At 39.9% G+C, this 15,209-nt stretch overlaps 1 protein-coding gene across 1 annotated transcript; it reads left to right on the top strand.

The window, feature by feature from the left end:
* The first annotated feature begins 833 nt into the window (after nt 1-833).
* On the top strand, nt 834-13,569 carry Arf4 (ADP ribosylation factor 4). Its single transcript, XM_057770297.1, has 6 exons — nt 834-968; nt 6,749-6,829; nt 6,986-7,095; nt 9,938-10,009; nt 10,592-10,717; nt 12,615-13,569. Exons 1-6 carry the CDS (start codon nt 902-904, stop codon nt 12,699-12,701), a joined length of 543 nt encoding a protein of 180 aa, XP_057626280.1. The 5' UTR covers nt 834-901; the 3' UTR covers nt 12,702-13,569.
* The last annotated feature ends 1,640 nt before the right edge of the window (nt 13,570-15,209 follow it).

Raw genomic sequence — 15,209 nt, 5'->3', positions numbered from 1 at the left:
AAACTCTGAGACCTCTCTCCCCTTTGTGGAAGACTTCAGAGGTCTATAAGTAATAAAGTTCTGTACCAGTTTCCTTTGTTGTGCAGGCTGTCGTTGGATCTATCCCAGACAGCTGTGAGCGGCCGAGTATTAAGGCTATTTCACATGAAATTCGTCTCAGCGCACCTCCTCACCTAGCCTGGAAAGAATCTTTATTGTTTGAAACTGGGTCTATCTTCGCTTCTTCATTGCGGTAAACATCTTGGTGGCGTGCAAGGCTCGACGGCATTAGTGGGAGTGGGGTAACTACCAAAGCTCCCCGGAAGGAGGAAGTCACCCAAAGGCCAAGAACGTCACTGCTTAGCCCACAATGCACATGTCGCCTTCCTGGAACCTCGGACTACAACTCACCCATCCGGGCGGAAGCCGTCCACTTGGAACCCCATTGGACGTGATGAAACCAGGACTCCTGGGAGCCGGCCCGTCTTTCCGTCCTCCCGTGCCAGCTGTCCTCGCCCGGCTCCGCCTCCGCCAGGGCGCACGTCGGCGACGCCGGCTCGACGCCGGCTCCGGGTCCGTGTGCGCAGGCGCGGTGGGCCGGGCGGCGTCCGCAGCGCGGGGGGGTGGGGCGGCAGTGACGCGATTCTGTCCGCGTTGGAGCGGGCGGGCCGCCGCCAGAGTCTCCGCGGCCGCCGTGTGACGTGGCACAGCCGAACACTTAACGCCGCGCCGGAGCCGCCGCACCAGTCGCCGAGCAGCTCCGGGTCCCGCTGCGTCGCGTCCCCGCGGCTCCGCCGACCCGCCGCCAGCGAGCCTGCTCTTCTGCCTTCCTCCGCCGCCCGGTTGATCGGGAGCCGGGACCGAGAAGGCCCGAGGACGCATCGGACCCCCTCTCTTGACCGTCGCTCGTGCCACCGCCGCTATGGGCCTCACCATCTCCTCTCTCTTCTCTCGCCTCTTCGGCAAGAAGCAGATGCGCATTTTGATGGGTGAGTGTGCGGCCGGGAACCGGGGAAGGCCAAGCGTTTGCGCCGTGGCCTCCAGCCCAGCCTTCCCCGGCCGGGGTGGGGGAGGGCGGCCAAGAAGAATCCTTCGGGGGAAACAATGGGGGCGAGGGGCGAGCGGTGTCTCCCACAGACGCTGAGCCAGATTTCCTCGCGCTCGGCTTTGCATGCTCGCTTCTCTCTCCCTCTGTCTCTGTCTGTCTCTTTCTCTCTTCCTGATCTAATTGAGAGCCTGAGAAGACGGAGCAGGGATCCAGGGTTAGTTCACCCCGGCGAGGCCCTTTCTAAGGGTGCAATCTTCCGCCCCACGTTTGTGGCTGTGGGCAGCGGTCGAGAGTGAGCCCGGGCGACTCCAGCCGTCTCCCCCCCCACCCCCCCTTTCCTGGTCGTGTACGCCCTCTGCACACACCATTGGTATGTGAGCCCAGCCTGGAGCAGCCCTGGGGCAGGAAGTGACCAGGCCCACTGTGGCGAAGGAGCACCCAAGGCTTGAGGAAAAAGTCCGGAGTCCTCTGAGCTCATGTCACTAAACTTTGCCTTGCTCTCCACTCGGCTTTATTTTTTCATGCTTATGAAGCTTATTCTGTGAAATCCGAATTTATTCGTTCTAAACCTAAAACACTAAACCTATTTGGTTTACTATCTTTCAAACTAATTTTAATCCATCTGGCCTGGATAATAATAAAATGACAACGTCAGTTATTAGAAACGAAAACGTTATTTATCCCGTTAATTCTAAAGCACCTGAACTGAATATGACTCTTGAGTTCAGGGTAATGTATTGAAATCGTTTGTTTAAACTGCTTCCCAGTGGCAGGTTTTATTGCCCACTGTTCACTAGGGTGAAGGATTAGTTGTGTCCCTACTACAGCAGCCTGCCTCACAGCTGAGTTCCAAGGAGCTGAATAGTATCTTTTGACACTTGTCGAGTGTGAAGAGAAAAGGATCATTTTGAGCACGCACTACTACGAAGTGCCTCAGTTTCTGTGGTGCAGAGTATGGGGGTACAAGCTGGTTATTGTGCCTCTCTTGTTCAGCTTCTTTACAGCCGTAAAAACAATTGTTCGTGACTCCTTCACAAAGCTAAGTGAAAATGTTTTCTTTCACAGTTACTCAGATCTCCTTTATGAAGAGGACAGTTCTTTTTAGGAGGGCCGGTGTGTTATTTAAGCCTTAAATGCTTGGAAATTGGCCGTATGAAAAAGGATCTGAAGTCAAAGGGAGGACTTCAGACTGAGATAAATGAGTTCCTTCGAGACTAACCAGTAGAAGAGTGTGTTACTAAAGAATTTATTATAAATGAGTTATTTTTCCTTTGTTATAGTCTTGTGATGGCCTAAGGGATAGGGAGAAGGGAGATAGGCACCTTAAGTGCTTTACTCTGAGAAATTCTACATCCTTCCCAAGTAGTGATTGGCAGGAAGGGCGAAGAGCAGCCTTCAACCTGCTGTGGAAGTGGAAGGGCCGGATCACGGGTGGGATTCCTCTTCGTGTTAGGGGTATGATAGCTCAGGTTTGCTCCGCTTGTGCTGCTTTTGTTTTATGATATGGGTCTCTCTCTCTCCACAGCTCTGGCCGTCCTGGAGCTCACTCTGTAGACCAGGCAGGCCTTGAACTCACAGAGATCCACCTGCCTCTGCCTGAGTGCTGGGAGTAAAGGTGGTGTCACCACACCTGAAGTTTTTCTTGTCTAACAGCACTGGTTCAGAAAACTAACTTTTATGATAACCGATCCAAGAAAGTGTCAGGGTTATTCGCATGGAGAGAGCACAGTGCTTAGGGAGTCTGGTAATTCCTAAGAGTTTTGGGGGTTTTGTTGTGGTTTTCTTTGTGGTTTTCTGAGTGACCTTGTAATGAATAATCACTTTTATGGTATTTTCCCCATTCAAGCATTGGGAACATCAGTGAGTGGATGGTTGTATGTACACGTGTGCACATGTATTATGTATTTGCTTTGTGGTGCGGTTTTGAGAACTGGAACTCAAGACTTTTTGTATGAACTCTGCCCTCTCCCTAGCCCTGAATGTTGGTTTTGTTTTGTTTATTTCTCTCTCTTTCATTAATGGGCTCCTATTTCCTTTTTGCTCTTCTTCCTTTTCTTTTTTTGGTTTTTCGAGACAGGGTTTCTCTATAGCTTGGGAGCCTGTCCTAGAACTCACTGTGTAGATCATACTGGCCTCGAACTCACCAAGACCACCTGCCTCAGCCTCCTCAGTGCTGGGATTAAAGGCTTGCACCACCACCACCTGGCTCATGCTTTCCTTATCAAGCTTATATATGCCTCCTTGAGTCAACAGCTTCTCATAGTCTGTTTATTCTTTTGGTGCAGGGATTAAAATCAGGGTCTCTTGAGTTTTGAGCATATACACAACCACTGAGCTACTCTGAAGTCCTGGATTTTAAAAGCATATTAAGAGACAGTAGTAGTTAACCAATGTGTCTGGTTTGCCCAACTTCTGTGGAGATGAAAACTTAATTTCCATACTAGCTGTTCTCCCAAAATTAATTTGAGAAGATTTTGGAAGATACATCTCATAGTTAACCATAATTAAAAATAAGCCAAGCCTGGGTTAGTGTGATATCGTTTGCCCGTAATCCTGGCACCAAGGAGGCCAGTGTTTCAAACACTAACAGATAGCCAATACGATACATTGAATTTAAAATCTTCTAGACTATTGATCAACAGAAATGATGTATTAGTTATTTAAAAGGGAAATTTATTTATTTGAATAAAAAATTTAAATTCAAGGACGACTAATTTCCACCTTAGATTACTCAGGAAGCCAGAGTTAGAAAGCAGTCGCTCTGAATTGTATTTTAGAGGTCTATGATAAGGTGTGCTTTTGGTAAATACTTAAATTTAATTCTGAAATTACTAATGAATTTGTAGAAGAGTTACTAATTTTAACCTATTTTCTTTGAACTTGGGAAAAGGGCTTCTGAGAATGTAGTGTCTTTACCCACTGAGCCATCTTGCCAGGTTTTTTGAGATAGGGTCTCATATAGTGCAGGCTGGCCTACTCACTGTGTAACTAAGGATGGCCTTGACCTTTTTTCTGATCTACCTCCTGAGTACTGGGAAGGAGCCTCTATTTGCCAACATTAAAAATGCATTAATGAGTAATAAGTACTAATAAGTGAGGCTTTAAGGTAGAGTGTTATTTCATGTTTTTTTCTCAAAAACATTTCATAAATTTTTTTATTAGTTAATTCTTGGTTCTGATTCTTTTTTTAAACTTTTTGTGAAACTTAGATATGCAAAAAGGTGATCATCACCTATAATTCAACCATTTGACTATCATTACTTATTTTATGTGTGAGAGATCTCCTGGAACTGGAGTCACAGGTGGTGTACTGCCCAGTGTGAGTGCTGGGGACTGAACTGGGGTCCACTAGAAGAGCAGCAATGCATACTGCTGAGCCGTCTCTCCAGCTCCTACTTGTCACGCTTATCCTCCAGTTTAGAAGGCTTTATTCCTCTTAGATTATTTTGTGTTTCTTTTCAATTAATGTATTACAAGCATTTTCTTATGCCATTATTTGCAAACATAATTACTAGCCTTTGATAATTTGTTGCTAATTAGCTCATTCATAAAAGGGAAAATACTCCTCAATTTTGTTGGGTAGAAGCAAAATCCAAACATTTTAGCAAAACCTAAATTTATTTTTTCTGTAACTGGTAGTTTCAATTTAAATGGTCAAAGCTCTGAAGAACTAGATAAAATATTACGATATGGTGGTCTGAAGAAAACCTTAAAGGTAAGATCACAGTTTATAAATACAGTTTGAGAGCTTGAGCATCCAATTAGCTTTCATAGATTGGTGGGTGTTTTGTGACACAAGGTCACATATAACCTAGACTGGGTTTGAATTCCTGGTTTTTCTGTCCCATTTCCCATATTCTGGCATTACACCACTATCCAGCTGTTTTGTTTTTCTGATTTTTGTAAGTAGAGGTGTATGTTCACAAATCATAAGCCACCCTGAATCTTCAAGATGTCCCAGCAGATAAAGGTACTTGCTGCCAAATCTGACCACTGGAATTCAATCCCTGGGAGTGGAATGGTGGCGGGACAGAAGTGACTCCTGCAAGCTGTGCTGACCTCCACAGGCAGTGTGCATTCATGCACACACATACACATAGAAACTCATACACAAAATAAATAATCGTAATAAAAATGTGCCACCCCTAAAGTATAATTTTTATGTTTATAAAGTTGTATAACAGTTACCATCATCAAATTCTAGAACATTTTCATGACTGCCCAAATTGAATCCTATAACATTTTAAACATAATTTTTATTGATTCTTTGGGAATTTCACATCGTGTACCCCAATCCCACTCATTTCCCAGTCTCTCCATATCTGCCCCTCATCCCTGTAGCATCCCCCCAAAAGAAAAATTAAAAATATTGATTAAAAACAAATCAAAGCAAACAAACAAAACCACTTCCACTCTTCATCTTCCCACCTCTCCAGAACCTCTCCATTCGTCTCAGTGGCATTGGAGTCCCATAACTTTATCAGTCGTTCCCAGTTTTCTCTTTCACCACCCATGGCAACCACTAATAGTCTTTGCTTTTGTAGGTTTTTCTGTTCTGGACATTTCAGCTAATGGAATAATGATATAAGGCTTTTTTCTGTTTGACCTTTTCACTTATAGTTGTTTTCAACATTTATATAACATCTATTAGTATTCCATGATGTTTTGTGGCCAAATGGTAATTCCGTTGTTTAGAAACTCACAGTTTATCCATTTATCAGTTGATGGAAATTGGTTATTTTAGTTGTTGTGAATGATGTCATTTAGTGTGTTTGTGAACAAGCTTGTCTGTAGACTTAAACTCAGAGACACAGCTGCCTCTGCCTTCCAAGTGTTGGGATTAAAAGCACCCTACCTGGCCCAAAAGTCAATTCTGATGTTAATACAATTTGATCACAATCAAAAAGGTCTTACCCTCTTCACAGAAGAGTTGAAAGAACAAGTTGGCTTTTCACTGAGGATGCCAATTCTAGAGCCTTATACTTGCTCTATGCAAGGGCTCTATGGCTGAGCTCCCACCCTCCGATTTGCTCATCTTGTTGATAGCCTATTTCACATTTGAAAACCAATACTTTATGTAACAGTTAGCCTCTTTGGGGTCTATAAGTGAGGGCAGACTAGTCACTGGCACGGCTATATATGTTCCCTCTTAGCATTAAGAACTTTTTAAAAGAAAGATTTCACTTTTAATTTTTAATTGTGTGTCTATGTGTGTCAGTGTGTGCCTGTGCAGGACAGAAGAGGTCATTGGATCTCTTAGCAAAGGCACTTAGAAGACATGTGATGATGGCTGCCAGGACCGAACCAACACTTGCTCTAAACCACTAACTCATCTCTCCAGCATGAAGAGCATTTATTCAAAATAAACTGTGTAAATATTAAACAGCAGGTTAATTTTCGGTCTGGAGATGTGGCTTGGTTGGTGTGCTGTGCTAGCTTCTCCATGTCTAACAGGCTCAGCTCACCTGTAATCCTAGCACCAGTGTTCAAGGAGAGAGAAGCAGGAGTATCAAGAGTTGAAGGCCATAGATAATGATTTGCGGGCACTCTGGGATATATGAGAGACACTGTCTCCAACAGAGGCACTCAGCTAGTTGGTGACACAGTACATTTTAACTCATTTGTGTATCAAAGAGTTAACTTTTACTTTGAAACTAAATTATTGTTGAATTGCTTATGTATATTTGATTCAGATTTTAAATTTATGATATCTTCTTCTAGTTGGATTGGATGCTGCTGGCAAGACGACAATTCTGTATAAACTGAAATTAGGGGAGATAGTCACCACCATTCCTACCATTGGTAAGAAATTTATAGCTAACTCTATACAGTGAAAATATAGTTTTGTTTTTGTTAATCTTAAGAGATGATCAATATCTCTATTCTAAGAGACTTACACATTGCAGGGGTTTAATTCTTGGTACTTTATTATGAACAGTGGTCATTTTTTTCTTACAGGTTTTAATGTGGAAACAGTAGAGTATAAAAACATCTGTTTCACAGTATGGGATGTTGGTGGTCAAGATAAAATTAGGCCTCTCTGGAGGCATTACTTCCAGAATACCCAGGTGAGATATGCCATGTATTTGTAACTTTAATTTATAGATTTCATATTCTGCATTTTATATTGAGTGTTGACTTGTTTACATTCTTTAGTATGTACTTACTCATGCCTTTGAAATTTCAGGTACATAGTGTGGAAGAGTTAAATGTAGCTGCTCCAGCGAGATTTTAGATAGGAGTAAATGAGTTCTCAAGAATGAATTACGTATTTCATCAGTAGTTCTTTTGATTCTTAACCTTAATTTTGAGATTAAATTATATATCACAGAGGTAGAACTTGATTTAGTTCAGTCTGCTTTGCTAACTTATAAGACTTTTTTATATTATCATACAGGATATACTGGCATGAAAGAGACCTTAGTGATTATGTAGATAAGGAGTTGTCAAATTTGGCTACACTCTTGAGGGAGTTTTGAAAATTTCTAAAGTTGTCATAAGTCAGAATCTTGAACACACAAGGCCAGCAGGCTTAGTGTTCCACATCTTAGTATGTGTGTGGCTCACCTGGCTATCTGTTAAAGATACAGATTGATTTAGTGGGACAAGCTTTTTAGATTTGATACTTCTAGTAAGTTCTCTTGTGGTATTGATTTTGCTAGTTTGGGTTCTTATCAAAAGTTCTATTGTCATTTTTGAACTGTGGGGAGGCCTCTCGGATTGTAGTATGCTTAACTGTGTCCTCAGTGTCTACTTACTAAATGCTAGTAGTCACTCTGCCTTCCACGTCAAGTTCTGACAACTACAAATGATTGCACTCTTGCAAAAACCAAAAAACCTCCCGAGGGACAAAATTATTTCCTGGTAAGAACTACTATGCTAGTTCTCCTGTTGTTGTGTTTCCTCTCCACCTGTCCTCTGAATGCTGAGATTGCAGACGTGTACCATATGCTAGGGTTTCTCAAAGTGAGGAAACCGAAACTTAGAAGTGACTTCAAGACATAGCAGTGGCACATACCTGTAACTGGGAACCTGTAATTGCACTTGGGAAATAGGAGGATGAATCTAAATTCAGTTTAGTCTGCTCCTGCATAGCATGTTCGAGGCCAGCTAAGGCTCCATAGGGAGAACTTGTCTTTAAAAAGAAAAGATTGAGGGGTTCTTTTTTGTTTTTGTTAACCTGGTCCCAGTTCTCTTGTCTTTTCTACTATAATGAGGGGGTTGCACATTTGGTCTTGTTTTACTACCAAAGTTGAGAATTTCTTGAAGTAGTATATTTAACTTTTTTTTTTTTTTTTTTTTTTTGGTTTTTCGAGACAGGCTTTCTCTGTGGTTTTGGAGCCTGTCCTGGAACTAGCTCGTAGGCCAGGCTGGTCTCGAACTCACAGAGATCCGCCTGCCTCTGCCTCCCAAGTGCTGGGATTAAAGGCGTGCGCCACCACCGCCCGGCCTATATTTAACTTTTGAGATATTTAAGATTTGTAGTGTTGTGCTTATTCTCCATTGAGGTACATTGTTGCCTGGTAACAGTAAGCACCCTTGTTGAGTGGCTGGAACAATCCTGGCTTAAGTAGAATATCTTATTAAATAAGTGTATGAATATAAAAGTAAATATGAGGCATAATTTCTTACTAAAAAACAAGAATGTGTTAATTCACATGGCTTTGGATAGAAAACAGATTTTTGAAAAGTATAGGCTTTAAAAAACTTCATTGTGGAAATAGAAGCTAACACAATAAACCATGTATCTGAAGTAAAATCAGGCATGATGTAAATCTTGCTGATTTTAAACCTTATAATAATAGTCTTATCCTTATATTTGTTTAGAATGTTTTATAAGACATGTGAATCATGAATTTGGGATTAAATCTATCCTGGTCTCTTTGGATGACTTTAGAGTTAAAGGCCAGAGAATTCTTCATCCTAGATAGTTCTTCCCCTTCTAGGGAAAGCTCTATGTGGCCTGGTTTAATTACAGCTAAGCTAGCTCTTTTAGCTTGTATTTCTAGCATTCCTAGTCAGTTTTAACTCCTAACACTTAAACTAATTGTTTATTGTGGTAAATTCCTCTCCCCTCATTAGATAATTCCATCTCTTTTTAATTTGGCTTTTTCAAAAAGGTTGATTTTTATTTTGTGTGTATGTGGTCCCCCCAAACATGTGTTTGTGTGTATGTGTGTGTGTGTAAGAGAGAGAGAGAGGAGAAAGAACACCACATACATGCCTGGTACCTACAGAGCCAGAAGAGGTTGTTAGATTCCTGGAACTAAAGCTAAGGATGGTTGTGAGCTGCCATGTGGGTGATGGGAACTGAACCTGGATCCTTTATCAGAACAGAAGTGACTGACCCCAGTTTGTTTGGCAAAAGTAATCTTTTCTTAGAACAGATGGACGTGCTTTCAGAAGCTTAACTCTTCCATACTGTTGATCCTTTATAAGATTTATTTATTATATATACAGTGCTCTCTCTGCATGTCTGCAGAAGAAGGCACCAGATCTCGTTACAGATGGTTGTGAGTCACCATGTGGTTGCTGGAAATTGAATTCAGAACCTCTGAAAGAGCAGCCCGTGCTCTTAACCTCTGAGCCATCTCTTCAGCCCTAAAAACTATTTTTAAACACTCAGTCTTAGTTAGGGTTACTACTGCTGTGATAAAACATGGTCAAAGCATCCCAGAACTACCTGCCCAGGGACAGCGCTACCCATCATGGGCTGGGCACTCCCACATCACGGAAGTATTTTCTCACTGAGGTTCCCTGTGTTCAGGTGATCTAGCTTGTTGATGTAAACCTAGCCAGAATGCAGAACTTTCTAACACCTGTCAAACTCTCCATGCTGTCTTGCTAGTATTGAATATTTAGTGTGGCCCCTAAGTTTAACTTATAATTTATTGAAATATTTTTCCCTAGGGTCTTATTTTTGTGGTAGATAGCAATGATCGTGAAAGAATTCAAGAAGGAGCAGCTGTGCTGCAGAAAATGGTAAGTATGTATTTTAAGTTGATTATTTCCAAGATTTATTATGGGGGTACTGTCCGTGATTACATACCTAGAGGTAGAAATAAGCTTGGGAAACTTATGTTATTTCCAAGTTCTTAAGAATGCACAAAAAAAAAGCCTTCTAAGGTCTATTTATTTATGTAATTTGAAGTTCTCAACCTGTGGGTCAAGACCCCCTTTTGAGGGTCAAATGACCCTTTCACAGGGTCACCTAAGACCTTCAGGACACACAGATATTTATATTACGATTCATAACAATAACAAAATTACAATTACAAAGTAGCAACGAAAATAATTTTATAGTTGTAGATCGCTACAACATGGGAATTGTATTAAAGGGTCACAACACGAGGAAAGTTGAGAACCACCTTCTTAAAGGCCAATCATTATTTGCTCAAAGTGAAGGATATGAGATTTATAAGAGTGCTTGGAATTTACATATAGAAATTTAATTGATGTTTAATAACTTGTTTAATGTTGAATAAAATGTATATTTAGGTTAGGAAGACTTGTGAATAGTCAGTTTGATTTTAGAAGCAACTAACAGTTGAACCTTTACCCCAGCTTCTGGAAGATGAACTGCAGGACGCAGTGCTGCTGCTATTTGCAAACAAACAGGATTTGCCAAACGCTATGGCCATCAGTGAGATGACGGATAAGTTAGGTCTTCAGTCTCTCCGCAACAGAACAGTAAGTACTGGAAGGTGATACTCAGCTGCTGATTAGTATTGTTATTGTTGTTACTATTTGGAGATAGGGTCTAACTGTGGTCCTGGCTGGCCTGGAACTTACTCTGTAGACCAGGCCTCAGACACACATAGATCTGCCTGCCTCTGCATATGCCACCATGCCCACCCAGTTTAAATGTGTAGTAATTATTTCCTTTAGACAGACAGGATTATAAGAATATGGTAATATATTTTATAGAAAATACATCCTAAAAACCAGCCCTTTTGGGCTTTAAGTCAAAACTATAAATACTGCATTAAATTTTTTTTTAAAAATATGGATAGTCTCAGTTTTCTATTTAATTTTATTTTTATCTTCTGTATTATCAATACTAAGAGTTGAATATATAGAAATTACAGACATTCTTAGTTTTGTGCCATTTAAATAACTCTCCAGCTTTTTTTTTTTTTTTAAATGCCTTTATTTTTACTGTTTTTTGTGTTTGGGGTTGAGTGATTCTTTCATGTGGTGGGATAGTTACCCTACCGCTGAGCAGCATCTGTAGTTGAGTAGTCGATGCTGGCCTTGACTTTCTGTTTTTCTTTCCCAAGTGCTATGATTAGAGGCATGTGCAGTCTTAGAAAGCCTTAGGTTTTGTGCTGTTTATAGCAACCGTATTTTAAATCATATCATTAAATGTCTTTGTCTTTGTTTAAACTTGAAAACATTATGGAGGAACCTCTGCTGACACCTTTTTCTAATACAAAATTACGAGAAATACTGTGCCCCCTATCAGGTAGTGATTTGATATTGGCAAAGTCCGATGTACACATGGAAACTGTATCACAGACATGAGACCATGTTTTCAAAAGAGAAAGATAACTGTCAAAAACCCAGTGTCCCACACTCAACAGCAGCTTTACATTGACCTGTTAACAAGGCAGATACTGTTTATTCTGTAGACTGTTTGATGTCCCATGTGAATTAAAAAATATATATTGTAAAAGACTTAAAAACTGTGGAGATACGAATTTATGCCCTTTCCCTCCTTCTGGGTTGCTAGGGTATTTGATAGTCAGATAATTGGCAACATGGTAAACCTGCAATGGCTTTGCAACATTAAAATAAGTTTTTTTTCTTCTAAGGTGAAATAAGACTAGTCAGTTAAAAATGAATAAATTATCTGTTTAATGAGAGTTATTTTCTGGGTGTTTCAAGTTTTCTGGGGGGTTTTGTTTTTGTTTTTTTGAGACATCTTTTATTATTTAGATTTTATTGTGTTTCACAGAAGTAACTAAGAATCTTTACTGTTTAAAAAGTGAAACTTTTTGGAATATGTAAGATCAAAATGCTAAAATTACTTTTCAAAAAGAAGTAAAATTATGTGAAAAGTTTTAGTTCTTAGAATACCAACAAATATCTTTCAGAAATTTACCCCTTTTAGACTGGGGGTGTGGCTTAATGGCCGAGGACTTGCCTAGCACATGTGAGGGCCTGGGCATGAGAACTACACAAAACAAAGCTCCTAGTTATGGGGTGCAATAAGAGGGTCTTAAGGACCAGGTAGGTAATGTGTTAGAGATTCTCCCATTACTCTGCAGATTATGTGAGGGAAAATAAACTAATAAATCCATTGAATAACAGACGGAGTTTTAAATGGATAGAGTGAAGAAATTCCTAAAAGATACTTTTGAATGACTTTTGTAGTTACTGAAAGGATTAGATTCATGTTTGTGGGATGCAAGTAGGTTACCTAATGTTTATTACTGTGATTTAATCGTTTCCATTTTTTATGCTTATAATGTCTTAGTAGTGCTCGTGGCCATTTATGGGGAGGGAGGGACTTAATATTTTCTGTTTAAAAGTGAAAGTAGGTATTATCTTGCTAATCAAGTATTTTCTTGTCCTTTCTTCACAGTGGTATGTTCAAGCCACTTGTGCTACACAAGGAACTGGTCTGTATGAGGGACTCGATTGGCTGTCAAATGAACTTTCAAAACGTTAAATGAACCTGGATATCCAACCAAGGACATGTTTGATAGAATTGGTCTAGACTTGTTACAACAAAATTAGTTTGCATCTTGGTTATTAAAGAATATCTGAGACAGGTTTGGGCAGAATATTACAGCATTTAAAACTTACTTTGTTGCCAATTATTGTTTACCAAGCACAATGTTGCTGTTTAGCAATATGCTTGGGTGTAAGAGAAATTCTCCTTGGGAAAAAAAAAGTATCCACTGTTATACTTCCCTGAAGCCTAAATGCCTGGACATACAGCTATTGTGACACCTTTACACAAATCTGTTTTGAGTGTTTTTTGAGCCCACACCAATAATGTTATAAAGTTATTCCCTTGGTACTTTACTGACACCTTGATCATTCCTAGGACAGTCTGCTGATGTACAATGTAGCATTCCATTTGTATTTATTTCTGCCCCTTACCAAAAAAGATTTTTCTAATACTGCTTGTACCAGCCAGGGAAGTGCTCCAAAACACTATTGAGTTTTCTTGGACTGAGGATGCCCCACCACCAGCAGCCATTAATGACTCCTGGCTTCCATCAGCCAAACTTACCTCGTTAATGTGGTCTGTATTTGATAGCTAATTCTGTGCTGGTTGCAAAGAGTTCATATTGAGATAACTTTTAATACTCAGCAGATTGTCTTCCTTTATATTGTTACCTTTTTTATGTTGCATGTTGCTTTTGGAATCAGCCTGACTCTTTGCCCAGTATATGATAGTTCTGCTGATATTTTACTGTTTATTGATGAACCTATCTTCATAAAGAATTTTTTGAAAACTCATCAAATTCAGTGAATAAGTTTTCTTCATAACCCATTTGAAATTATTCCTAATAAAATGATAAAAAATGTGATTGTGTGTTCTTTTCAGTCTTTGGAATATTTGAAACTGATTTCCTTACAAGGCAAGGTTGATTTTTGCATATTTTACATGATATGGCCAATAATATAAGTCCCAGGGAGTTTACTAATGGTTTAAGTTGGCAGTAAACTTAACCATGGTTTATTAAGTGCATTAAAGTAATGTACTACTTTTTTCTAGGAGAATATAATTTTTTTTTTTTTTCGGTTTTTCGAGACAGGGTTTCTCTGTGGTTTTGGAGCCTGTCCTGGAACTAGCTCTTGTAGACCAGGCTGGCCTCGAACTCACAGAGATCCGCCTGCCTCTGCCTCCCGAGTGCTGGGATTAAAGGCGTGCGCCACCACCGCCCGGCTAGGAGAATATAATTTAAAGCTGTAAAGTTCAAACAACAGATCAATAGTAAAATGTTGTCCTAATTTGAACTCCAGAAGTAGGGTATGAAGCTCTCAGTTGGTGGAGTGCTTGACTTGTATGCACAGAGCCCCCAGTTTGGTTCCTGTACCATGTCCCATAGACATGACATGCATGTCTGACAGGCATGTCAGAAATTGTCATTGTCTCCTTAGTGAGTTTGAAGCCAGGCTAGGAAACATAAGACCTTTCTCAAAAAAAAGTAAAGTAACAAGTGGTGTCTGTACATTTGGCAGCTAACATTGGGTGGAATATATAGCTGTAAGTGATGCTACTCTAGAGAACAGGCTGCAGGCACTTTGTAACTTAGCATTTCACGATGTCAAAGCTGTATGCAACTTACAACAGTGGTGCATATCATAACTATTCTACTTAGAGGGTATTGTTCTCTATTTAGTGCCTCCTATTATAAACTGCTTTTTATGATTCTTAGGGTTTATATAAACTCATGGATCAAAATTTTTGCTGTTTTATTTTAACAGTCTTCTCTAACAATCCTGCCTATTATGGAACTTGCTTTGTAGACCAGGCTGGTCTCAAATTCACAGAGATCCACCTGCCTCTGTCTCCCTAGTGCTGGGATTAAAGATGTGTGCCACTGTAGGCCCGGCTTCAAAAATTTATTTCTATACTTGTAAAATGTGTATTTTAAAAATTTTGATAAATTTAGCAAAATAAATTGAAACTAAACTAAGCAGTTTATGAATATCTGAAGTAGGTTACTGGAATAAAGTATTCATTTGGTCTACTTCATTTGATGTGATTGAAACTTCCGTATTTCTTGTTAGAGAAAACTAAAATACAGTACAGTATATTTTTATGGTGTATAAAGTAGAAAGCATGAAACTTCATAAGCTCGGGTAGTAATTGTTAAGTTATAGTAATTTTTTAAAACAGCCATTTAAAGATTCTTTTTTAGTTTTATGTTAACATTTAGGTAAACGTATATTAATAACAATAATTATTTCCAGCCATAAGTTAAAAATTTATGTTTAGGTATCTAAATTGGATTCAGTGAACAGCAATACCAAGATTCATATCAAAAAATAAGTAAAGCAGCTGTGGCCTTGTACGTCAGTGTCTCGATAGAAGTGGAAAGAGGTCCCCTTCCGTCTTGCCAGTAGTTTCTACTTTCCCTATGAGTAGTGTGTATTTAGTTTATCGGGCGCTTCCGGAGCTATTCTGACTTTAGTCACAGTGCTTTAGTTCTGCTTATTT

Source organism: Chionomys nivalis, chromosome 5 (assembly GCF_950005125.1).
Source record: "Chionomys nivalis chromosome 5, mChiNiv1.1, whole genome shotgun sequence".
In the NCBI taxonomy this organism is placed as follows: domain Eukaryota; kingdom Metazoa; phylum Chordata; class Mammalia; order Rodentia; family Cricetidae; genus Chionomys; species Chionomys nivalis.
Note: the sequence above shows the minus strand (reverse complement) of the source record. Positions and strands in the feature narration are given on the sequence as shown.

Excerpts from the sequence above, each read along its gene's own strand:
- Arf4 (XM_057770297.1), top strand. The coding sequence starts at position 902 with ATGGGCCTCACCATCTCCTCTCTCTTCTCTCGCCTCTTCGGCAAGAAG. Across the intron at positions 969-6,748 it reads GCAGATGCGCATTTTGATGG|TTGGATTGGATGCTGCTGGC; the intron begins GTGAGTGTGCGG and ends ATCTTCTTCTAG. Across the intron at positions 10,718-12,614 it reads AGTCTCTCCGCAACAGAACA|TGGTATGTTCAAGCCACTTG; the intron begins GTAAGTACTGGA and ends CTTTCTTCACAG.